Source organism: Cryptomeria japonica, chromosome 4 (genome assembly GCF_030272615.1).
Source record: "Cryptomeria japonica chromosome 4, Sugi_1.0, whole genome shotgun sequence".
NCBI classification, from domain to species: Eukaryota; Viridiplantae; Streptophyta; class Pinopsida; order Cupressales; family Cupressaceae; genus Cryptomeria; species Cryptomeria japonica.
This window is the reverse complement of record NC_081408.1, coordinates 177,728,440-177,755,928: the sequence shown is the minus strand read 5'-3', so window position 1 is coordinate 177,755,928 and position 27,489 is coordinate 177,728,440. Positions and strand designations below refer to the sequence as shown.

The window sequence follows — 27,489 nt, the reverse complement described above, 5'->3', positions numbered from 1 at the left end:
TTCTGACACATTCTTTCTATAGGTTTTCATAGTATTGTCATGTTCAATAATTCCTATGTTGTTTTTACTAATGTCTTACCAATTTTATTTGCAAGAAGAAGTGTCTTGAAACATGCACCCCATTTTAATTTGTGTGCATGAATACCGCTCTTGCAACATTTATAAGTACTCATAAAACACTCATGGAATAAACTTGTTTGGAAACACATCAAAACATGAAGTGTATTCAAGTCATAAGACATACATTGGGAAGGTAAATACACACATGAAGTAACCATGCTGAAAGAGCACATAAGGCATAAGTCATACACACGAATAAGGCATGAACCATCCATGTAGAGCATGAAGTATGCACACGAATATATGTAAGGCATAAAGAACATGAATACACATAAATCATGAATCATACACATGAATTTAAGTAAGGCGTACAGCCTGGAATATACGCATGAATACACACAAGGCATGAGAAATATACGTGAATCCTCGTAGTGCATGAAGCATACACATGAATACACGTAGCGCATAAAGCATGAAGTATACACAAGAATTCACTCAAGGTATTAAGCATACACGTGAATACATGTAGTGCATAAAGCATGCATTTACCTAAGGCATGAGGCATACACGTGAATAACGTAGCACATAAAGCATGGAGTATACACAAGGATTCACTTAAGGCATGAAGCATACGCGTGGATACACGTAGAACATAAAGCATGAATTCACTCAAGGCATGAAACATACACACGAACAAATGTAGCACATAAAGCATAAAGTATGCACAAGAATTCACTTAAGGCATGAAGCATACACGCGAATACACATAGCACATAAAAAATGAATTCTCTTAAGTTATGAAGCATACTTGTGAATACACGTAGCACATAAAGCATGAATTCATGCATGAAGCATACATGTGAATACATGTAGCATATGAAGCATGAAGTATATAGGAATTCACTAAAGGCATGAAGCATACACGTATTTTTAGATCCTTCTTATTGACTAGAATGCATTCATTAGTTCCTCTTTCCCCAGTAGGATGGTAGGATCAAAGCTCTGATACCAATTGTAATGTCCCCATTTCCAATGCCCTAGTTTTTGTCCTAAAATCACAATCACAAGTAAAGTAAGGAATAAAATATAGATATCATTTACCAATTAGATCTTGATTGAGACCCGTCAATCATGTTAGATATAATATTGATCATTCCTACTAGGGTTAGGGACATTATCCTAATCATTATTGTAAATTACGTAATATACATGTGGGATTCCTTAAAGGTTCTATCCAAAAACCCATCGTCATTATGGAGCACCACTTGGGAGATCATTCAAGGTGCCTTGAGCTGTTCCATCCAGCCCAGGAGCACGGAATGACATCTGTCATTTGGCATTCTAGCTCCACAGGGGGTGTCTCTACCGGAATGGCTTCCTAGCTACTTGCATTCCTCATATGCACTATCTTCCCTCCATAATGGGCCAGCAGATTGGATGAGAGCTTTAAAGGAATCATTATATCTATTCTATTATGCTGTAATGTCCCTTTTTCATTAGTCCTCAGATATTCACGGGATTGGCCTATCACCTGACTCTCGTAGGCCAAGTGGAGTCATTAGGGGGTCGATTTGCAGTGATTCATGACTTCACATTTCATGTCTACTTGGTTTTATGGCAAAATAAGGAGATTACACGTATTGTGAGACGTGTGCCCTTTAATTATAATATAATAATATTTTAAAAAGTGCAATTAAATTAATGTGTAATAAAATAATAATAAAGTGTACCTACAGGATAAGAAGAGAATCTTCTATAAGAAATCACATGATTGGATATGAAAAGAATAAATAGAGTAAGGTGATTCATTGTTGAGCATCAGTTGTTGTGAATATCTCTTCTTGTGTTGACTTGTGGAGCCGAAGGGTTTTTTGCTGACAATCATTTGGGAACGAAAACTCCCGATGGTTACTATAACTGAGGAGGTGAGAGATCTTCTGAGGGGTTGCTGTTAAGAGAGGGAGACATATCAGTCTTCCTATGTGTGCATATTGAGTTTGCTAGGTGCCATGGTGAATGAATTCATTGAATTTTCAGATTGACAGATTAAGTGTCCTTTGCATATCGATTATGATTAGTAAGGGTAGCCAATCCTATTGGAGGAGCATTGGGGGTGTATTGTGAGCTCGCTGATCATATCTCAGGTCTGAAGTTAAAATCGAGCTGTCAATTCCAAGTCCACAATTTTGTTTACACTTCATCATTGAAGCATCAAATACTAGGTTTGAGGACAGTGATATTCTTGGAGGCCAAAGGCGATTCTTCTTGTGACAGTTTAAGAAGATATTGTGGAGGAATCAGGCTTCTATCAGCTGAATCAGAATCGTACCAGTCATCTGTGAATCATCGTTTTTGCTTATCTCTTCAATTTGGCTTCCAAATCCATCATTAAGGACAGCGCTCTAATTGTGGAGGAAGGGCGATTATTTTAGAAGGTGAATAGAGGGCTTGCAGCTATCAATCATCATTGCATCAGACTTCATTTGCAGCAGCAGAGGCGATTTGTATTGAAAGTCGAATTGGCTCATTGAAGGCTCCCTCACTCATGATATTACTTGCTTCTTCAAGGCACCCTATCTCAAGTTCATTTGCAAATAAAACTTCATTGTAATTCTCAGTTTGTGTGCATAAGATTAGAACTATCATTTGTCTTCAGAAGTCTGAAAATGTTCAATTAATATCAGCCAATGTGTCTGATTATATCACTGTCATTGTAATGTCTCATTGGGTCAACATATGAATGAAGGAGGAGAATTGATTGCATCATGTGCATGTTCTTTTCTGAGGATGTTTGACAACTGTTTGTCATAATGGCAGTTAGTCGTTTGTCCATAATTGAGAGCCTAATCTGATATGATACATTCCTAGAAAGTTGTTTATGCATTCTTGATAATTATTCAATCAATTCTAGTCCTTGTTAGTAGTTAAAATCAGTCTCAACATGTGTTCAATGGCTTCCCTATCAAACTGAAATTCTGAGACAACCTATCAGCAAGACATAAACTTGGTACCAGCAGTTGGAATAGACACTTGTTCGTGAATATTCCTTGTATTTTCAGACATGCCACTACAGGGGATATTTCATATACGTAGGCAAAAATCATAACAAAAATAAGAATATATAGAAATATATATAATAGTGGCAATATGTTATCTATGTAATATTCTACTTCCTATCATATGGAAGACAAATAACAATTCAGTCAATTTGAATGCCTTGCATTATACCAAGCATCTATGAAATCTGTTGATTAATTCTGAAATCTGCGACCTAGTTGGAGTTGATTGTGTTATTTTTAGATCAGACTGATAGCAATGAACAGAAATCAACACAATGCACACACAGAACACGAGTACCCTGGGAAAACCTCCCACTTGGAGGGGAAAAACCCAGCAATAAATCGCAATCTTTATTACCAAGAAACAGATTGTAACATTACAATTTTGCTTCAACACTTGAAGCAGCAGATAACTCAGAACAGCAGAATGATGACATCAAACTAGGGCACAAACGATAGCATTAACTTATCTGCAAGATCTCAGAAGCCTGTTCACTGTCATGCACAGATTATGCAAGTCAATTCGCTGACCAAGGATGATATTCGCTGCTCTCAGACTTGCTGTTCATGAATAATGAATCGCTGCCTCTAGAGAGATGAATCACAGAAGAAATTCACTGATCATATGCTGGAGAAATTCGCTAGTCTTGTAGAGATAATTCGCTGATGTAATGTATGTCTTTGAAGCATGAAATGACCTTGCATATATATGAGCCTTGATGCCTTGTATGCCTTAGGTCGGCCTTGCTATTTGAATTCATAATAATAATTATGCTTTGGCGCCCAATATAGGGTCAGACCAATAAGCATAGACGAGTTACATGATATAGGGTCGGCCCTATCAGATCCACAAGTTACATTTACATGTTACAAGTTACATCACTCATTTAGGGCCCAGCTTAATTCACAAATTATATCGTCCATTTAGGGCCAGACCAAAGTACAAGTTACACATTGAATTTTGCATAATAATGTGGCTAAGGCCGATAGGCCAATTAACCACCCACATGTGCTAGGTCGGCCCTAGAAGGAATCCGACCTAGCTACAACATCAACAGATTGACTTCTTCAAATAGCCTTTAAGAGGACATAGAGACACAATTCTTACCAAGAGTCTCTTACTTCATAAAGAGGCACCCTGTCTTAGTCAATGGTTGTCTCTTCTCATTTGATCAGAACTCTATTGTATTTTAGATCCGAAATTATTGCTTTATTTCTCTTATTCAATACTGATTGAAATTATTCCAGCTTCCTTCCTTCTCTGAATGCCGATCTGTATTATATATCTCTCCCTTGGTCCTAGAGAGTCACGCCCTACCTATTAGCCATGCCTCTCTTTCAAAAGGTGGTGTTTCTTTTATTGTGACCGGTGCCCTTTGCTGACTTAACCACGGTTAGTAATCTTAATGGAATCACCACCCTAACAACCATGCCTCTTTATTCATAACCTGCAGTTGTTTAGTGTAATCACATCTTATTAATGATTGCTAGTGACACATTAATATAGCCATCCTTAATTCATTCTCTGCCAAGTTGATTTGCATGTGGATTGCTGTGTGCTTATGCATCGATACAGATTTAGGGGCAGAAATGGTGAAGTATTATTAATAAGACCAATTTCTAGAGTATTGATATCTTTCTTACGGCAGGGGCATGACACCTTAAGCTCTCTGTGACATATATCTGGGCAATTAAGATCAGAACCATGCCTCAATGAAAAATAATTATCAGCATTCGATATGGTTAGGCATCCTTTAGAAATTGCATATATCAAAGATGGTATTCATATAGCCCACACACCCAAATTAAAGATTCACATGATAATAAAATAAACGCCTACATGGAATTATAAATCGATCTGAAGAGCCCAAATGAAGTGCTATGACCTGTGATATTATTCAAATCACCGATAACAATATCAAGCTCCTTTTTAATATAGCCTTACACCCAAACTCAAGGGATTGGCCAGCTTATTCCCAACAGCCAAATGTAATATGAAATATTAATGCAAACAATAGCCATCTATTAAAACATTTGCCCCGTTCTTAATATTAACTCTTTTCTTAATATTAATATTTGGAAACAATAGCTCATATATGAATATTTTTAAAAATATAATATAATATTATATGTATTAAAAATATTATTTTTATTATATTTTAATATTATATTTAAAAAATATTATTTTATTATTTTTAATTATAGCATCTCCAAGTACCCTTGTCTCCTGGTAACCTTGCAATTCATATACTACTGGTTTTTGGCCTTTTCAGACTCCCTTGAGAATACATGCATTATTTATTTTTCTACAACCAATGGCAAATGTTGCAAAATGTTTAGTACAGATGACTCTTGCTTATATGTCTCCTGGTAACCTTGCAATTCATATACTACTGGTTTTTGGCCTTTTCAGACTCCCTTGAGAATACATGCATTATTTATTTTTCTACAACCAATGGCAAATGTTGCAGAATGTTTAGTACAGATGACTCTTGCTTATATGTGCTTTAGGGATTGTATCATTCTTAGCACAAAAGTTTGCTCAAATCAAGGTCTCAACTAGGAAGGTATATCGTTGTTCATGGCATTTTCTATTTGGAACTTACAAAGTCACGGATAAAACAAGGATTTCCCACACGTACCAACTAGTCATGTAACAGAACATTCATATATCAAAGCATAAGTAACAATAACAAACAGCTATACTAGAAGAATGATATCTTTATTGAATTCTCAAGAGTATGTCAGTACAATATCCCCCTTGCCGAGGTTCCATCTGAATTATATATAGACTTGATGGTTGGCCAAGTTGCCAACTGTCACTAACTACCAACTACCCCACGGGAACCTCTCGACGACTCAAACATAACCAAACATAAACACCCATCCCAACTACAAACTAACATGTGTTATTGACCCCTAACATTAGGCCCCCCCAAAAAGTAGTCGTCTTCCAGACGACTAAGACAATAGGAGCTAGAATACAAAACAAAGACTAAGACTGAGAAGGGGGAGGAGGCATGCCTGTAGTGGTCGAAGAAGAAGGTTGTTGCCCTGTGTGGAGTCTGAGGTTCTTCTCTGCCATCAGTTGCCGTTCCTGTGCCTTCTTCACCATGTGTGCGACCTCCAACAGTTTTTTGTCTTTTTGCTCCATCTGTAAGGTAAGCTCGACCACTTTTGATGCCAGTACTTGTACCTCCTTCTGCATGCTGCAACGGGCCTCATAAGTAGTCACCTTCATTTCTAGCTCATCCTGCAGGTTCTTCTCTACTGCAGCTAGTTGTGCATGCTTCTCCCCTTCTCCAATTTTGCTACATACAGCCGCTATGCCTGTTGCTCTATTTGGATCTGTCGTATCTGTAGGTACACATCCCAGAAAGATCCTTCCATGCTGCGCAAGGTGACGCCTAAGGTGTCCCCTCCTTCCACCAGTTGCATGCGCGTCCATTCGTGTACCATCTCCGGTGTACTACTGTTTGGCCACCCCTGCTGCTCGAAGTGGCGCACAAACTCGTCTGCACATCCAGAAGTCATGAAGTGGCGCAGTTTCTCAGCATCGACAGAGTTGCCGGCATCCATTTACCTAGTCAACTGTGCCATTCCACGTGCTACGTCTGAAATCCCCTGTAGCTCTCCAAGGAACCGCTAGAGCGAGCCTGTCGAATCGCTAGGGTCTGGTGGAGTGAGGTGAAGTCTTGCCAGTAATCCTTCCGGCCCGCTTTCCCCAACATTGCTGATCTTTCGGCTTTGCCCACCACTTCATGTTGCTGTAATCTTCTCAACAGACATCCTCTCATTCAGGTCTGTGATAGAGGTAGTCTTGTCCTGTGTCTGGTGCGGCCCAATGGCCATGGCGCGTGGTGCAGGGGAGGGCGGGGGGTGAGGTGTGAGTGCAAACTGCCCTAGCCACCCATCCAACGATGCATCTATATCCTCATCCGTCAATGTCTCCAGTACTGCCAACTCCTCCAGACCATCTCCAGTCATCGGTACATCCCTTGACTCATCTTTCTCCGCTGGTGCCGTACTAGTACCTATTGTGCCAGTACCTGAACCTGCCGTACCAGTACCGACTACCTCTTCTTCCCCTTGTATGACCGTCTCCTGAGATATTTTACTCGAACTATGCTGTACGACCTCCTCTGCCACCGTTTGGTCTGCCATATTGGTACGTTCTGCGGTTGGTGCATCTTGCGACTTGAGTACAGCTAAACTGATTTGCAGTAGTGACACCCGTCGTTGTGCCGATGGTTCTCCTTCATTGATTTTCCGGAACAACACCTCTACTGGTCGTACGTCCCTGACCAGACTAGCTACTGTAAGTGCTTCTTGTGGTACCAAGTGTGCTGAAGATAATTTTGGGGGTGTGAATTTCACCCGCGTGCTCTTCCACTGTGCCCGTAGCCCTTCATGCTGCTCTTCCTCTTCCTCCTCTTCCTGTTGCTGCGATTCTACTTCCCCTTCACCCTCTACGGTTGTGTGTGGTGCCATATGGAACCCCTCATCACCACTCTCCTGCTCCTTAGTCTCTTCGGCCTCTTCCTTAGAATCTTTGGTACTGCTGTCATCTTCAACCTCTACTGACACATCCAACTTCCTCCTCTTTGCCGGCTGCGCCATGTCACTAAGCGTGTCCAGGTGGGCATAATAGTACATGGTTGGTTTATTAGGTTCCACCCTTACGTGCGTTTTGAAAGTCCCCCACATTTCTAGCGGTACTTGCAGGCATACGACATCCAAGAATAGGCTGATGGCACATGTAAAATGTCGTGTTCCAACATGAGAAAATCATGAATTCTTTCCGCCAAAAGTTGCCCCCAGTTGTACGCTTTGCCACATTTGATTCCATTTATTAACCCTATCATCCAGATGGCTATGTCGGATGCTCGACGGGCTCCTGTGAGGTGACTTTTTACCAAGTCCATCAACATTCTCCATTCTCCTGGTGCGATAAATGCACGCTTCAACCCCCTACTATCAGACCAAGTGCTTTTCCATTGCTCTTTTGTGAGGTCATCTCTGCATACCAAATCCAACAGCCACTTCTTCTCCTTGGTGAGCTTCTTGGCCGGTTTTGCTGCAGATGCCCCCTTCTCAGGTATACCAAATACCCTCCTGAAATCTTCCGGTTTGATGGAAGCCCTTTCCTGGTGGTTGTATCCGGATACCATAGTCCCTAGCACCGACTCAAAATCCTTAATGTTGAATGTCGACATCTGGATGGCATGGTCTACCTGAGTTTTTCTGAGGGAGTCCTTTACCACATGGTCAGGGGAAGTTTCCTCCCACCAAGTACGACACTCGCTGCCAGTCACACTCTCAAAGGCTACATTCCGCCGTGATTCCCTCTGGATCCTTTTGCACTTTTGGCCTGATTTTGGCCTTCTTGCTGCTACTGGCTAGATCTGTAGCTATCATGGTTGCATTGCAACTGTTTTGGCCTGTTTTCCTGCCTTTGTCTTGTCCTTGACCGTTATTATATTGGTCTGCAAGTGTGACTCGCCATTTGGTACGGACCATTAGGTCAACTGCTACTTCTACACTGTATCGATTGGCCCGTATACTTCCCTCTTCTGACCATATAACTTCTTTTATGCCCACCAACTCTGCGCCCAACTCAGTATGGATAGCAAAAATATTCGCCTGTAGTACTGCTTGCTGTGTACGGTATACTGTACGTATTGCTTTGCGACCCTCTTCCAATTCCGTACGGTGGTCGTACAGTGTCCAATCTCCTTCGTACGATGGTCACTTTTCCCTGTTTTCCGTACCTCCCTTGTCCGTACGGTTGCTGTGCACTTGATCTTGGCAACCCGTACGGAATGCATATGGATTTCCTGTGTACGAATTCTGGTTCTCTTTTTCGTATGACGCCTCCTTTTCGTACGACCTCTTGCTGTCTTGTACCCGTGTACAGTACAATTTCATCGTACGGCCTCGCCTGCAAGTGTGCTTATGTGGATTGTACGACTTTACCATACGAATTCTCTCGAGTTATTCTGTCTGAGCTTCGTACGACGTTTCCGTACGTCGTGCAATGGTCACAGTACGGTTTACTTGCAACGTCGTACATCTTGATTTGTGCAATCTATGATGCCTTCGTACGTGTAATCCGTACGGCGTACGGATTTCACTCCCTTGTTGCGCCTTCTTATGGACTCACTTCCTCTCTCCTGGTCCTTCGGCTGTCACCAACACAATCTTGCTTGTGTGTTGTATAAAAATGGGCTTCCCGGGGGTTTTTATTATAGTCATTCGTTCTTTTCAGGGTTAGGGTTAGGCTTAAATACTTTATAATCTTTACAAAATAATTGCCTTTTTATCAATCGCATTTTTTCCTTACTTATTTCCCTTAATTTTGCTTGGCACTTAAATTTTTTGGCACTTAAATTTTTTAATACTCGCCAACCCTCGCCTTTTTATCTCCTCCATATACTCTTTTCTTCTTATTTTTAATAACCCGTCTCTTATCAATTGTTTTAATTCTTTTATTTGACAACACTTTTTAAATGTAATTCTTCGTACCTTCAGTTTACCAAGGTATCCCGACGTTAGGTTGCCTCGTTTAGATGGCCCTTTGTGATCCACCGGGTAGCTTATTGCCTCTACCAATGCTGCCGAATGATTTTTCTGCCCCCTTAGTTTCCTCCTTGTTGTTCGGGTACTACATTTCTTCCTTGCTCTTCCCTTGCCACTCGTCCCGACTTCCTTCCACCTTTTGTTTGACCCTTGGTCGGCGTCCTCATCTCCTCTGCTCCTCTTCATGAAGGGTCATTCTGGGTCTTTAGCTTGATCTCCGAATCGTGCAACCACATACAAACGTGCGACAACCTCTTATAACATTCTTGTGCACAACACGACCCCACGTACTCCAGGTCCTATATCTTGTCAACCAACGGAGTGGTTCCCACCCCCTTATATCGCCTGTCAATGTAGTGGCCTCCATACTGTTGGTACCATTTTACTTTTTCTCCATCAACTTCACGTGGTCCCGCGGGGTTAGGGATCACTCGGTATAATGAATTGGGTCCGGCTTCTGGTTCGCCTGGCTGGGAGGCGATGATGCATAAGTCTTCTGTTTTCAACACCATTTTTAAACAAGGACCTAGGGTTGCCCCGTACTCCTCTAAGTCTAGTTCCGCCTCCAGGTCTACAGGTTCCTCCTTTTTATTTGCACTCTCGACTTTCTTTCGGGCTTCAACCTCTTCATCGATATCATATGCTACGTACCCTTCTTGAGGACCTTCATATGGGGCCCGCTTCTTCCAATGTCCAGAAATCCGTACCCATACAGCTGGATCCCCAAAATACGCGTTTGTGAGGTGCTTGTGGGTCCTGGGGACCGCAACACCCTCCACTCATTTTGGCACAAGCCGTTCTTCCATGGCTGCAAGAGGCTTTGCCCAATCTTCATCTCTTCGGCAGGGCTTTGCTTTTATCATCGGGTCTTCGTCGACTTCCTTGCTCTGGCCAATTGTCCAGTTCCCTTTTGTAGCGTACCCTAGCGGATAGCTTCACCGCCCCATTCTTGCCGACCTCTCTGATCTTATAGGGTCCGAGCCAACGAACTTTAAACTTCCCCAATCGGAGTTCGTTTCGGCCGTTATACTTCAAAACCAACTGCCTCGGTCGGAAGTGGACCTGCCATAGGTGTTTGTCATGCCAGCACTTCCGCCGTCGTTGTGCTACCTTCGTTGCCCATTGAGCCATTACCCTTCGTTCGTCCAATTTCATCAGGCTGCCAAGCCTTGCACTCAAGCTTTCTTCATCGCCGAGTCTATTATCCACCGCCACCCGAAGGCTAGGTACGGTGTCCTCGGCTGGTACCACTGCCTCCTGCCCGTACATGAGCTAGAACGGGGTATGCCTCGTGGTGACCTTGTAGGTTGTGCGGTAGGCCCACAGTATGGCTGGTAACCTTTCTTCCCAGTCTTCTTGCTCCACCCCACACGACTTGTAAATTATTGACACCAACACCTTGTTGGTTGCTTCTGCCAGTCCGTTAGCTCGGGGGTAGTACGGACTAGAGAGATTGTGAAAGATTTTGAACTCTACGATCATGGTACAAATTACTTGGTTGAGAAAGTGCACTCCCTTGTCACTAGTAATTTGAAAGGGTATCCCATACCTTGTGACGATCTATTCATACAAGAACCGTGCCGTACTCAGAGTCGTGTTATCTGGCAAGGTTCTTGCTTCTGCCCACTTGGTGAGGTATTCCATAGCCAGTACAATGTATTTGCACCTGTGCATGCTACTCGGCTTCAAGGGTCCTACAAAGTCCAAACCCCACCGTTCGAATAGCTACTGTGGTTGCGAGGGAAAGAGGGGCATGAAGCCCTGCTTGAGTGGTTTTCCTGCACGTTGGCAAGTGTCACACTCGATGACCCACTCCCGGGCGTTAGTGTGTAGAGTTGGCCACCACAGACCGGCCAGAACTACTTTCCTGGCAGTTGCATCTGGTCCCATGTGTCTGCCTGCTAACTCGTCGTGTGCTTCCTTCAACACACTGTGAATTTCCTCCTCCATAACACATCTTCTCAGGATCTGGTCGGGGCCCATTTTATATAACAGGCCATTGATTAGTTGGAAGGTCTTACTCTTCAGTGCCAGCTTCCGTCGTTCCCCCGGGGGCATCTCCTTTGGGAATGTGGAAGTAAAGAGGTACCGACCGATCTTCTTGTACCATGATGGTAGTACTGCACTCTAGAACAAGTGTGCATCTGGGAAGTCCTCGTTCACCCCTTCGGTTGATTCCCCTGATCTGATCCTTGATAGTTGGTTGGCTATCACATGGGACTTGCCTGCCGTACAATAATGGTGAAGGTGAATTCTTGCAGGAGTAGTAGCCATCTGCTTACCCGACCCTGGATAATTGGTTTATTTACCAGATACATTAGTGCCTAATGGTCCATGTAAAACGTGAATGGAGTAGCCAACGAGTAGTAGCGAAACTTTTGTACAGTGTACACCATCTCGAGTGCCTCCCTCTTCGTTGTGCTGTAGTTTCGTTCAGCCCTTGACAAAAGTCAACTGGCGAAGAAACGAAATGATCCAGTCCTTGCGTCCCTACTTGCGTGAGGGTAGCACCAATCGCGAAGTTGGAGGCATCGACGTGTACGTGAAACTCCTTATTCCAATCCGGGTACACCAGTATTGGTGCACTTACCAGCCGATCTATCAATTCCTTGAAGGCTTCTTCCTACTTCGTACCCCATACGAACGACTCTCCCTTCCTTGTCAGCTTATCTAGGGGCCAGGAGACTTGTGCAAAGCCTTTGATAAATCTCCGGTAGTAGCCAACATGGCCCAAGAATGACTTCACCCCTATCACATTCGTTGGATTCTCCATGTTGACAATCACTCCTATCTTATCTGGGTTTGTCTTCAGACCTTCTTTACAAACAATGTGGTTGAGAAGCTTCCCTTGCGTTACCATAAACCTGCACTTCCTTGGGTTAAGAGCCAGCCTAGCTTTCCGACACCTCTCCATTCATTCTCCGAGTGCCTTTAGATGGGTGTAAAAAATGCCCTGAAATTTCCTACGGACATTTTGTCAAAAATGTGTAAAATTAATCTCTGGAAAGTTGTCGGTGCATTACATAGCCCAAAGGGCATGCGATTGTAGGCGTACACCCCCTCCACCATGAATGTGGTCTTTAGCTTGTCTTCTTCCGCAATACTTATTTGATTGTATCGCGAGAACCCATCCAGAAATGTGTATATCTCATGCCCAGCTACTTCTTCCAGGATGCTGCCAATGAATGGGATTGGGAATGGATCTTTGATTGTTACTGCGTTTAGGTACCTGAAGTCCACGCATATCCTTATCTGATTAGCTTCCTTCTTGAGAGAAATGACTATTGGGGAAACCTAGTCACTGGTTTCCACTTTGAATATGATCCCAGCCTCCAACATTTTGTTGATTTCCTCATTCACCTTGGCTACGTAGTTCTTGTTCATCTTGTACGATCTCCTCCGTACGGGTTGGGATCCTGGTACGAGGGTTATGCGATGTACGCACAATTCCGGTGGTACCCCCTTCAAGTCCATGTAGGTCCAGGCAAAGACGTCCTTGTATTCCAAAAATATCCTGAAAGCCGCTGCCTTTAGTATGGGGTTCCAGTCATCCCCTACGAGTATCACCCGCGGGTCCTTGTCCTTACCTAGATTAAATTTTTTCACATCCCTTTCCTCGTACTTGATGGGTTTGTCTCATTCAAACTGATGGGCTGGTGTGTCATCCACCCGTGCCATTCCCTCCTGGTACCTACCGTACTCTGAGGGAAAGGACTGTTCTTCCATACTGCCCTCTGATTCCCCAATCTCGCATATTTGCAGCAAGTGGCACTCCGTGTGGAAGACCTCGTAGTCCTCCATCTGCCAATGGAAGAGTCCGGCCACCGAACTAGTTCCATCTTCAGAGCATCCGTCCAGTTCACACTCCTTCGTTGGGTTCCCTCCCTCCTCTGTCTCCTTCGGAACCCCACTCCCATCTATTTGAGTCCTCCGAGTCGAATTCAGACGACGCAAGCTCTTCACTGACGGACTGATCCCTCAGGTCAATCACATACTTATGACCTTCACTCTCGATTGAGAGTGTATTCTTCTTCCAGTTATGATTGGCTCTAGCCATGATCAACCATCCCCTTCCCAAGAGGGCGTCGTACGCTTTTCTCTCCAGTGGAATGACTACGAAGTCCAGAAGGAATTGTTGTGACCTGATCACCACCTTTTGTGCCATGAGAGTCCCGAGGGGTTTGATGCCGTGCTGATCCGCACCGACAAGATGAAATGTTGGTGGCCAGAGGGTAGGCTTTCCCAGACCTCTCCAAGATTTTTCCGGTAGCACATTGACTCCAGATCTGCCATCCACAATGGTGTTTGTGAGCTTTGTTCCATTATGTCCATCTCCACCATGGCAGGTTTCTGTCCAATGCTTACCGTGAGCAGCATAGGGTCCTGTTGACGTGTATTTTGTACACAGCCTAACACAGAATAAAATACCCAAGGGTACCTTATCCTCTCTTGAATAAAGTCTCTGATTGCTGAAGATGTCGCAAAAAAGGATCAATCAGGGTGACTCCAATGTTCTTTTATGTAGGGTCTCTACGTGTGGATAAGCTCTCTGTGGTATGATGTGATTTGCTGGAATCACAAGGGGACTTACATTCGATGATTGAACGTCTGATCTGCTTTGAATATTGCTGGAACACAGGCTCTTACTAACTTTGACTTGAAAAAAAAAGGAAAAAAGAGGAGGGCGAGGAGAGAATCTAATCCCAATACTAAGGAATGTAGGAGCAATGATTGATCTTTGATGAAATTCTAACTAGGTCTTGTTTTGACATCGCAGGACCATCTCCACAAGGCTAGTGCGATCTTCGAAGGGAAGCTTTATGATGTTCAAATCATCACTGCAGGCATAGACACCATCAGGTTGATGCATATCAATGAAGAAACGACAATTGAAGTTAAGCTTAAGCTGAATGATTCCAGTTGACTACGCAAGGCAAGTCTGCAATCAACAAACTGCTAGTAGTATGGATATACGAATTTCACCATCAATCAAGCACATTTCTTCCACTCATCTAATAACATGAAATCAAATATGAGAAGTATAAAGACCATGCAAATTGTCGAATCGACCCATAAATTTCACCATTTCTTCAATGAAGTTACAAGTCTTTTACAACAACATCTTGGCAACAATCTTTGCCTTCTCTCTCTACTCTACTCTAATTGCTATTCTATCAACTAGCTAATCACCTTCTAACTACTCTCTATCTATCTTCTAACTCTTAAATTATTGCTAATTACCTTTACAAAATGAAATGCCAGGGCTTATATAGTGCCCTCAATACAATTCGATGGCTTAGATCAATTCGAGATCAATGGCCAAGATTCAACAATGAAAACCCTAATTAGGGTTTGTTACAACCATTACATAACATTTAATGCTTGACCAATGATAAAATTGTATTGCTTGGACACACTTGAACATTTCGCTCTGGTCCCTGGGTGAGGGACAGGAGCGAATTTGGGCAATTCCATCACCTTTGCGGTCTTTGATACTTTACTTTCTCTCCGAGGCGTTCCAAACATCATTGCCCCTTTGTGTCTTAGCTTGGAGTGATTTAAGCTTGGAGGGAATATTAAATAACCTTGAGTTCGCCCTGGTCCCTGGCTGAGGGACAGGAGCGAACTTTCACTTGTAGGCTCAATCATGCTTTGCTAACTTTTAAAACCATCTTCAATGGATCCGCTATGCTTCCCTTCACTCATCCTTGACATGTAATTTGCTTCATCTTGGCGAGAGATTTGTCTAAGGAAGAAATCGCTCTGGTCCCTGGGAGAGGGACAGGAGCGCCTAGGACAATATGGGCTTCACTTGGCGTTTTTGCAATCTTCAAATTATCTTCAACGGACTCGTTACGCCTCCTTTGCTTGCCTCAAACTTAACACTTACTTGATCTTCGCCCAAAACCTGTCTTATAGGGAAAATCGCTCTGGTCCCTGAGAGAGGGACGGGAGCTATCACTTAAATTCGCCCTGGTCCCTAGCAGAGGGACAGGAGCGATTTTGCTTCTAGGGTCAATTTTCCTCATGATTGCGCTTTCAAGTTATATTCAACTGATAAAATGTATCTCCTTTGATCTTCTCAATTCACGAAATCGTTCAAATCTTTCAAGGACAAGGCAATTTTGGATTTCAAGCTCCGGTCCTTTAGTGAGGGACAGGAGCGATTTTTGTCCTCCAGGCCCAAATGCCTCACTTTTCACCATGAAATGTCTTTGCTAGGGAAGATATCATCCTGCTTCATGCTATGAATAAAAGTTAATGTCCAAAAAAAGGTCTAAAATTGTGCATATAAAGAAAATCGCTCTGGTCCTTCAGTGAGGGACAGGAGCGAATTTGACCTTCTAGGCAAAAGCTTCATCATTTCATTGCTTTTGATCAAGTCTGGATGCTCCATCATGCTCATTTTGCCCTTCACCATGCCTTTGATGTCTCAATTCGTCCAAACAAGGTCAGGAATGGCTCAAATAAGCTTTTTCGCTCTGGACCCTTGGAGAAGGACAGGAGCGAAATTTGACTTTTCGAACTCTCTATCAGGACAATTTTAATGGAATATAACATTTAAGTATAAGTGACATTTCCTTCTATGTTTCTTCTTTCTTATACTTTAAGTTATATTCCATATATACTTTCAGGATGTTTGAGAGTGGTTTCAGACCTCTAGGAGTTATATTGCAAAATCTAGTTTTTTGAGGTTTTTTCAGTTCCCAGACTTAGTCAAATTTCAGGATCAGGACATTCCAGACTTAGCCAAATTTTCAGGATCAGGACCTCACTCAAGCCGGACTTGCTATCCTATTGATCTCCCCGACAGTACTCAAAATGCAAAAGCCAGCTAACAAAACCCTAAAAGACCAAAAAACAAACCCTAAAAAGCAAAAAAGCAAGGGTCCCCATTTGCAATGGGGCGATGTGTGAAAACGTCACAATAGGTCCATGGCATCCATACCAGGTTCCTTCACTGAAGTCGCACTTGGTGGTTCTGTCGCCGTCCGGTGTTCTTGGCCGACGATGATGTCACCGGCTGCATTTCTTAGGGCCATCCTCAACTGTGGCATGGTCTGTAGGAGTTTGGATACCCGTACGGGTATGGTGGTCTGTAACATCTGCTTAATGATAGTTTTCTCCGGTCCTGACCGGAGTGGGGTATTGGCAGCAGTGTGCGAGGCCCTCCGTTCTTCTGCCATCGTGTTGATGTGTTTTTTGTACACAACCAAACACAGAATAAAATACCTAAAGGTACCTTATCCTCTCTTGAACAAAGTTTCCCGACTGCTGAAGATTTCGCCGAAGGATCAATCGAGGCAACTCCAAGGTTCTTGTATGTAGGTTCTCTACGTGTAAATAAGCTCTTCGTGGTATGATGTGATTTTGCTGGAATCACAAGGGGACTTACATTCGATAACCTGAACATCTGATTTGCTGGAATCACAAGTCCTATTTACTAACTAGAAGATAATGAAATGGCAAAAGATACAAGTTTCAAGAAGTCTACTCTAAGACCTAGAATGTGAGAAGATGAATGAATGACTAGGTGGAGTCCTACTGGGCTAGGTCTCACCATCAGGTTGAACAATTCAACACCAACTCAGTGCGATCTTGTAAGGGATGTTTCAAATCGTACACCATTAGATACTGATCACCATTCAAGATAATGCGTGAACAACAGAGGTGTTATGACTTGGGATTAAGCTCGTTCTATGCCAGTTGATCACGCAAGGCGCTCTTACAGCGAACAAAAGGCTAGTGGTTTGGACTAGGTGGATTCCATGCGAGTTCATTCAATAACTTCTTTCATTCAATTTAATTATCTATCATTTAAAATGAACATTCAACGAGAGACCATGCATATTGCAAAGAAACAACACACTTCACCATAACTTCAATGAAAATGGAGTTTATTTACAATCAATGGCAACAATTTCTTGCCTTGTCCTCCTAATCTACTCTAATTTCTATTCTATTAGCTGACTATTCACTATTTCTAACTATTCACCCACTATTAACTATTAGCTAGCTATTAACCTTTACAAATGAGGAGCCAAGGCTTTATATAGGGAGCCCCTTTACAAACAGACGACTCTGATTGAGTTAGAACCAATGGCTAGGATTACAAGATAGAAACCCTAATTAGGGTTTGTTACAACAAACTTAGCCAATTAGAAAATTACATTCCAAGGGTGAGGACCAATAGGAAGCAGGGGTGGGTGCCTCGAAGTTCGTGCCATCCTCGATGAGTCAGGTACATTGAATCTGGACATGCTGAGGTGGACCAATCCGATTGGAGGAGTAGTGACTGGGATGCCACCTTGTCTGATGTCTGTGTCTTGGTTGATCTCCTTTTTGTCTCAATTTGATGAATGACGTACCTCTTTTACTCCCAAGTGCTTGATGAGGCCTTCTTATCGTCAAGTCTTCCTTCTTCGATAGCATACCTTGCCTTGAAGTGCTGGCGAAGCCTTTCTTTGTCATCTTGTGGTAGAATGAGGTCTTGAGGCTAACTTGAATTCTTTGAACACCCCTAGTCTTCCAACGCTTCAAAGCACCTTGAATCCTCCCTTTTTGTATGTGGAACGTCCTTGATGATGATGGACTGGAAGAGGTCGTCCTTGTCTTGGCCTGGTCTTCTTTCATCTGCAAAACAAACCATAAGATGATTAAGGACACATAATAAATTCATTCTAACATAGCATTTTCTACCTTAAATAATCAACAAGAAGACATCAAAATGAAGTTTGCTCAAGATTCTCCCCAAGGACAGGCCCTATAAGAATTTCGCTCTGGACTCTTTGGAAGGGTCAGGAGCGAAATTTGCATTCTTGGCCAATTTAGACCTCATTTCATCATAATCTCACAACTAGCCCTTTGCCCAGCTCAAACAAGGTAAAAAATAGGAGTTTCAAAGGATTTCGCCCTGGACCCTTTGGAAGGGTTAGGAGCGAAATTTGCATTTTAGGACAAAATCTTCACAACTTGTGACCACAACTTGCTCAAATGCATGCCTAAGGATCCCTTTAATCTCAACCAACATCAAGCTTGATGCAAAATTGGAGAAAAATAGAGTTTTTGAGGATTTCGCTTTGGATCCTTTGGAAGGGTCAGGAGCGAAATTCTAGTTTAGGCTCAAGTTCTATCACTCCTCCACTCCAAAATGTCTTCCAAGGCAAGCATACACTAGTCTTCTCTCCATCAAGGCCCGGGAATCCATCTCTTGACCTTCATTATGAGCAATTTAGGTGAAATTGAGAATTTCGCTCTGGACCCTTTGGAAGGGTCAGGAGCGAAATTCATTCTTAAGCTCAAAATCCTTACCTCTTGGACTTATAACCTATTCAAACGCATGCCTATGTCCATCTTTAAGTCCAATTCACCTTGATCATTGTCCTGGCCTAGCACAAACTTGAAGGAAAAAAGACATTTTGAGAATTTCGCTCTGGACCCTTTGGAAGGGTCAGGAGCGAAATTCAAGTTTTTTCACTTGATATTTCATTTCCTTCACTCCAATCTATCTTGCAAGGCGAGAATACATCACTTTTCTTCCAATCATGCCATAGGGATCAAAGTTCTGGCTTCATCCAAGGGAAAAAATAGGTGATTTGGAGAATTTCGCTCTGGACCCTTTGGAAGGGTCAGGAGCGAATTTCTCTCTTTGCTTGTTTTCACTCACTCAATTCCATTTCTTGCACTTTGTTATTACTTGATTCTCCATTTGAATCCTTCTCTCAACTTGACAACACTTACTTGGCCTCAAAAATGGCTATTAAGGAGAATTTTGCTCAAAATCATAGCCAGGGACAGGACCTATTTAGGATTTCGCCCTGGACCCTTTGGAAGGGTCAGGAGTGAAATCCTTGTCCAAGCTTAAAATCTTCATTTCTAGAGGCGACAATCCATTCAAGGGCAATCCTAGGGGCATTTCCCAACTTCTCCCACCTTGGTCTAGGCTTAGCCTGGCATAAAAATGAAAGGAAAAGGTAGTTTTAGGGAATTTCGCCCTGGACCCTTTGGAAGGGTCAGGAGCGAAATTCATATTTTGAGCTTATTCCTTCATTCCTCTCACTTCCATCCACCTTCAAAGGCAAGGTCACGCCACTTCACACCCATCCAAGCCATAAAAAAACCAAGGATTTGACTTGCTTTGAAGGGAAAATAGGTGATTTTAGGAATTTCACTCTGGACCCTTTGGAAGGATCAGGAGCGAAATTCATGATTTGGCTCAATTCCTTCAAATTTGATAATCACTAGCACGTCAAAGTCACACCTAAGGACACTTCCAATCCTAATTCACCTTGAACCACCCTAGACTTGGCATAAAATTGAGGGAAAAGAGTGGTTTTGTGAAATTTCGCTCTGGACCCTTTGGAAGGGTCAGGAGCGAATTTCTCATTCTAGACTTGAATCTTCATCTTTTCAATCCCAATCCTATTTGCAAGGTAAAATTCCATCACTCTTCACCCAAGGAACAAGGTTTGAAGCCCAAGCATGGAAGCAAATGAGGTTAATAAAGAATTTCGTTCTGGACCCTTTGGAAGGGTTAGGAGTGAAATTCATGTTTTAGGCAAAATCTTCATCTTTCAAAGTGTCCAACTACCTCTCAAGGCAAGAACATACCAATCCACCCTCCAACATGCCAACGCTTAGCCAAAACAAGGAAGAAAATAAGAGCTATAAGGATTTTCACTCTGGCCCCTTTGGAAGGGTCAGGAGCAAAATTCCAATTTTAGGACAAAATCCTTCACATTTTTACATACCATCACTTCAAAAGGCAAAGACATGCTAATCCACTTCCAAATATGTCCAAGGAACTAGAATGTTGGTCTAAACAAGGAAGAAAGTAAGGTTTATGGGGAATTTCGCTCTGGACCCTTTGGAAGGGTCAGGAGCGAAATTTCCATTCTTGGACAAAACCCTCACTTTTCAAAACTTTCAATCACTTCCTTAGGCAAGAACATGACCAATTTCCTTCCACCATGTCCAAGGAACAAGGATGTTAGCCCAAACAAGGGAGAAAATAATGTCTAGGGAGAATTTCGCTCTGGACCCTTTGGAAGGGTTAGGAGCGAAATTCACATTTAGGCTCAAATCTTGACTTCATTTCTCACATTTCTTCATCCAAACAAGTGTTTTGCCCTCAATAATGCCTGGGAATGAGTCAGTTCTAAGTTTGGGTCAAAGTAGAATGTCTTATGGAGAATTTCGCTCTGGACCCTTTGGAAGGGTCAGGAGCGAAATTGAAATTCGCTTTGGACCCTTTGGAAGGGTCAGGAGCGAAATTTGACATTTTGGTCTCTCCGTCAAGATTCATGTATGGAATATAACATTTAAGTATAAGTTCTTATACTTTAAGTTATATTCCATATATACTATCAGGATGTTTGAGAGTGGTTTCGGACCTCCAGGAGTTATAATGCAAAATCTAGTTTTTGGAGGATTATTCAATTTTCCAGACTTAGTCAAATTTCAAGATCAGGATGACATTCCAAACTTAGCCAAATTTCAGGGCATTTGAAGATCAGGATGACATTCCAGACTTCATCACTCACAGTAACTTGCTTATCTCAGACCTTCAAAGAGGATATTCACTCACCAAGCAAGACACAATTAGCAACAAGAGCAAAACCAGGCCCTAAGGAAGACTTTCAAAGAAACCCTAACCCGGAGCATCCATTGACTCACCTTTAGCTAAAACAGAGCCTGCTATCTTAGTGCTCCCTTTGGCAACACTCAGAATGCAAAGGCTAACAGACAAAACCCTAAAAGACCTAGAAACAAACCCCAGAAAGCAAAAAAGTAGGGGTCCCCATTTGCAATGGGGCGATGTGTGAATACGTCACAACACATCGCCCGTTCAATATCTGCCCTGGCTTCCTGGAGTCTTTCCTTCTCCGTGCGAGGGTCAGGATACATGGCTTTCTTGTTTTGCAATCTTGTGATTGCCAGTACGCCTTCCTCCGGTTCTTCTACCTCCAACATATTCATCGCTTTTTGCTTTGGACAATTTGTGTCCTCGTGATTCCCCGGACCGCACCATTTGCACAACGAACTTCCTGCATCATCTCCATTTTGACATTCCCGCGCAAAGTGACACCATTCGTTGCGTTTCCGGCATTGGATCATGGGTCGTCCCTTTGCGTCGTATTGAATTCTACTCCTCGACGTGTTATTATTGGGCTTGTTGTTACCTCGCCGGTTGTTTCGGTACCCTCCAGGAGAGGCGTTAGAGTTTGCTGCAGGCTTCGGAGGTGTCACTGGCGGTGTGACTTGGTCGGGTTGGGTGTAGAGCACTTGTGTGCTCCGTGCTTTCAAGTTGTATGTGCATTCCTTAATGGAATGTCCCATTACTTGGTAGATGTCACAGAAAGCTTTACGAGGGAAACTCCCCTTAGTGTGCCCTTTTGTCTTGCAGTCGGTGCACCATAGTTCTTTTCCTTCCTTGCCACTTTCTTTGTCAGCCTTTAGTTCTTTCATCATCCTCATCATATCCCTTCGGAGTGCTTGCACGGTTTTGGACTCCCCATCGCTGTCTTCATCCGTACTGTCACCATCGCTCACCCGACACTTCCCTCGGGATGTCTTATTTTCACTTTCAATATCCATCGCATGGTTGTATGCTTCGTCATACGAGGGTGGAGGGACCACTTTCATCTTCCGTCTGAGAGACGATATCAGTCCTTCAACAAACCATCTCTTCTTGAGGCCATCAGTCGACTGGTTCTCCATTTTGTTGAGTAGTTCCCTCAGCCTTCTGTTATATGCCCGCACACTTTCTCTTTTTCCCTGCTTGGTATTGCGCCATGATCTCATTGTCATCCTATAGGAGCTCCTCTTGAAAAGCCTTCTTCAGATTGTTCCAGGACGTTTTATACTGGGCATCCAAGTCTGTATACCAATCAATTGCTATTCCTCGCAGAGTGGCTGGAAATGCCTTCACCCAGTAATCTTGGTCGTCTTGGCCATTTGCTTCCCAAATGGTCACGCATGTCTTACAATGTCGTACGGGATCCTTCGACCCGTTGCCCATGAATTTTGGAAGCTTTTGTTTCTTCGGGGTGTGTGCCATTGTTTTGTCTTGGAGGGTTTTATGTAGCGCTTGGAAGTTACTATATGCCCAGAAGGTATTATGTGTCTGGAAGGTACCGTACGCTCTTGACCTGGTTGGACCCCTGTCCACAGGGCTTTGGTCACCCTCGCTCCTACAGTCCCTCCTTCCTGGGGTTTCTGGATCTGACCCTCCTATTTTGGTTTCCTCTGACAAGGACAAATTCTTGATGTCGGATAATGTTGCTTCAAAAATATTGGCGACCTCTTCGTGCAGGTCCCGTGTCGCCTCCTCTCCTTGTTTTGAATACTCTGACGGGTTGCTCTGCGACTTGGCTCCAGAGTCTTCTTCACTCGATGTCGAGTGTGGGGCCTGTTTGGCGAGATCTTCCTCCTCTACATCTGGAAGTGGCAGGTTCTTGGCGACCTCCGCCAACTCCTTCCACGTACACGGCCTTTGTCTCTCCCAACTACGACTCCGACTCACACTCCGACTTCTGCTACGTTTCTCAAGGCTCTTCGAGTCAACAACCTCCCTTAGTCGTCGTCTCCGCTCGGCTTATTCTTTTATATGGAGAGATCTTAGTACAGTTCCCTCGTCTACTCCTTCGGTGGCAGTGGTACGTTTGTCTTTGTTTGGCCGTAGGGGCATTAAGTGCCAGAGGTACGGCGTCGACTTGTTTCCCTCTCCTCTTCCTCCCTACGGTTTTGCTTTTTGTACCTTTGGAGTACTTGTTGCCGACGGAGTTCCCGTGCAGTTTCCTCCCTTCAGTCTTGAAGCGCAATCAGATTTTTGGCGAGTAACCTTTGAATACTTCCGAGCAGGTCAAAGACGAGAGTGCTGACGGTGAGTTCACCACGTACTGTGCCTTTGAAGACGACTCTCTCCTAAGCCTCCCTCTGCACATACTGCGTGACCGACACGTCCCACAACTCTACCAAGTTTGTCGTCAATTGATCCTCTCGTGCCTCTTCCGCGGTACTTTCTTCGTGTGTGTCGCTGTCCACGACAATTAATTGTTGGTTGAATGGCCGGCCCATTAATTCCTTCCACCTGCAGCCATAGTTATCTCCAGTTTCATTCAGGCAATGACGCCAAAATGTTTAGTCCTTAATGTGAGGTTGGTAAATTCACGGATAAAACAAGGATTTCCAACACGTACCAACTAGTCATGTAACAAAACATTCATATATCAAAGCATAAGTAACAATAACAAACAGCTATACCAGAAGAATGATATCTTTATTGAATTCTCAAGAGTATGTCAGTAGAATACCCCCCTTGCCAAGGTTCCATCTGAATTATATATAGACTCGACAGTTGGCCAAGTTGCCAACCGTCACTAACTACCAACTACCCCACAAGAACCTCTTGGCGACTCAAACATAACCAAACATAAACACCCATCCCAACTACAAACTAACATGTGTTATTGACCCCTAACACTCAAATCAAGGTCTCAACTAGGAAGGTATATCGTTGTACATGGCATTTTCTGTTTGGAACTTACAAAGTGATATGAATCTTGTCTGGAGAAGATTGAATTTTTAGCTTTTGGATTTAACTGTATTTGCTTTTTTACATCAAAATTTTGGATTAAACGCAATGATTCATCATTAGGATAAGGATACAATAATGATAGGAATGTTGTTTGTTTGATAGAAAGAACCTGTGATAGGATTATGGCACATGTTGTGAGGATTAGTTGTTCTTATTTCTTCAACACTTTATGGATTCTAATTTTTAAAATCCTAAATACAAGTACAATGAAAGAAATATTACAGATCACTTATATAATGAAGCATTTTCTTGCTTTCCTAGGAACCAAAGTCAAATTCTTCCATGTGTAAATGGTTTGAGAGATCATGCAGGTGCGATCTGTGGAAGTCAATGAAGCATTCAGACTTCAGAAAGAAAATGGATATGTTGTTCTAGATGTGCGTCGAGAGGCAGAATTCAAAGAAGTAGGTACTTTAAATACCATTCTTGCTTCTTGGGGTTTTGAGGATATCTTGTAGCTTTTCATCTTAAGTAGTAAGTTCTCATTTCTTGTTTATTTTGTACCTACACTTGAAAGAATCATCACATTATCTCAAAATAAATCAAAGTACAATGGCATATTTTTTAAGATTAGATACAAAATTTTTATTGTAAGGTGAAAAGAAAAGCTTGTTTAGAAGTATTAGGTTTATCATTTTCAAGCTTTTGCATACAACTGCGTGGTAGTTTACTAGATGTGGTTTCAGATCACACTGTGTAATGAGAGGATCGCATAGTGTGATCCAAAATGTTGATGTAAGAAACTACCACAAGATTTTATCTAAAAATTCAAGGAAAGCTTGTCTGAAGAAATGGGTAAAAATTCTATTTGTTTATTGTTGTATACCAATGTATATCTGCTAGCTGCTTGCATCTGTAGTTAATTAACAGTTCGTTGTAGTTGTATTTTTGTATTCTTGATTCCAATTACTTCCTCAATGCTGGTTGCAGAAGTTAGTGGTAAATTCTTTTTAAAGTGCACTTGTTCCTTATGTTTCTGATGAAGCCTTTTTTTCAGTATCATCCAGAAGGAGCTATAAATGTGCAAATTTATAGACTAATAAAAGAGTGGACGGCATGGGATGTTGCTAGACGTGTTGCATTTGCATTCTTTGGGATTTTTCAAGGCACTGAAGAAAATCCAGAGTTTCTTGAAGGTGGATGTTTTCTAATGCTGGAATTATATTACTGGCATGTCAATTAACTATTTTTTTTTGAGTCTTTCATAAAATAAGTTCTATTTTAAATTTCAATACTATATCTTAAGGATTTTTTTTGTACTTGGCAGAAGTGAGATCAAAACTGGATAAAAACTCCAAAATCATAGTGTTATGCTCACAAGGTGGTACCATGAAGCCTTCTGCAAATTTCCCGGAAGGTCAGCAATCAAGGTAGAATTTCTTCTTTCTATATTATGGTTGATTGGAGGCCCTTGCTTCTATCAGTTGTTAGAATAGAAAATAAGTGAAGTAAAAACTGGAATTCAGACATATAAATGGTGAGGTTCAAAAGGAATTGTATGAAGTTTAGCAATTGCCAGCCTTAGCTGTTAGAACTTAGAACTATGCTTATTCTGAAAAATACATCATATTGTTGGTTCTATTTTCTCAAATCACTGTAGAATATTGCTTCTTTTGTAAGTGTGCTTCAAAATGCAAATAAAACCAAGGTTAAAACTTGTTGCTAACTTCTCCAACCTTGATCATAATAAGATTTTGATTATAGATTGTACTGGATTTTCATTGCCATTGCAATTCTTGGTCCATCCTGCTTAATAGAATGCATAATAATGGTGGATTTTAAGTTTAATTCAAAAAAATCAGAACAAAAGTTGAGCATTGAGCAATATCTTGTTTTATGCAGGTCTCTCATTGCTGCCTATTTGTTGGCACTTGATGGCTACAGTCCTATCTTACATTTGGAGGGTGGTTTGTATGCATGGGGCAAAGCAGGTCTACCTGTCAGTAATGAGGAATAATGGTGTTTGTCCATGGAACAAAGATAATTGGCATCCTATAAGATTATTGTAATTTGTGGGATGCAGTGGAGGTCAACTAGATTTTGATGATTTCAAAAAGTTATCCTTAAATAACTAGGTTTTGGCTTTAACCAAGATCTAGCCTTGTTGCACCATAGTCATTAATCTAGATGCTGTATTCCTTTCTTTTTGGATCAGAAACGGTGGATATCTGATATCTACAACGATTTTTCTCATTTCTAGCCTTAATTTCTTCTTTCCAGTTTTGACATTTTCCCCTTGTAATTGCTTATGTTAGTCTGGATAACTGATTTTTTTCGATATACTTAATGGAGAAATCAATCACTGTAAACACCAATGCTATCTTATGGTGAGATGCTCAATTTTTGAACTACAGCTAAAATTGTCCTCTAAATATTTTCTCTAAAAGAAATGCATCTTATATTAGATCAAAGAACGTGATAATTTCATTCACATGGAAATATGACTACTCTGAAAGCCCAGTCCTATAAGGCAGAACAAAACCTAACTTTTTTGACTTTACCGTAAGGTACAGAGATTCAAATATTGTTAGATACAATCAAGCTAAGCTTTCACAAGTACATCCAAATTGCCCTTAAAACTCAACTTTCCTAAGCTTGACATCAAAGAGAAATGCGTGTTTTTTTTTTTTTTTTAAAATTTTATTTTAAATAATGCCTGATAAACTTTTTAACGTGACCGGTGACGCTGGCATGACACGCCCTCCGGCTCTACATGAAACACTTTTGACCCGGAGCTATAAACCGGTGAGGCCACAATCGGGGGACCTCATCCCCACACTTCACTTCTTCAAACCCGCGAGCACAACGACCCAGCGAAGACACAAGGCTTGCGAGCACAATGGCCCAGCAGGGGTTTGAACCTTGGTGGCCGCTTCACCAATGAAGTGTTTTAACCGCGACACTACATGTCCGAAGACAAAGAGAAATGCATGTTATATGACATTGAATTACATGATAATTTTGTAGGGTTGACAAGAGAATTAAATAGAAAATCACATCGTAAAGGAAGTAACCTCAAAAGCTAACCTTGGATTTAATTTTATATTTTGGAGGAGTTTTGAATACATCTTCTTTAAAGAAAAACAAAAAAGTGGATTTTCCCAAACCAAAGCCAATCTGATAAGAAGATCCAGAGGAACTAATGATTCACAAATGTGACAAACCCTTTAGACCAGTTATTTAAACTAAATG

General features: G+C 42.1%; 1 protein-coding gene across 2 annotated transcripts in view; it reads left to right on the top strand.

The window, feature by feature from the left end:
- Window positions 1-26,669, top strand: part of LOC131032065 (rhodanese-like domain-containing protein 14, chloroplastic) — an 80,550-nt gene extending 53,881 nt beyond the window's left edge. The window contains exons 3-6 of one of the 2 annotated variants that reach the window (XM_057962988.2): window positions 24,609-24,701; window positions 25,295-25,433; window positions 25,565-25,667; window positions 26,140-26,669. In XM_057962988.2, coding sequence (XP_057818971.1) covers window positions 24,609-24,701; window positions 25,295-25,433; window positions 25,565-25,667; window positions 26,140-26,254 — 450 coding nt within the window. In that variant the 3' untranslated portion in view covers window positions 26,255-26,669. The remainder of the gene's footprint in view (window positions 1-24,608; window positions 24,702-25,294; window positions 25,434-25,564; window positions 25,668-26,139) is intronic. The other variant, XM_057962989.2, reaches the window with a different exon arrangement.
- The last annotated feature ends 820 nt before the right edge of the window (window positions 26,670-27,489 follow it).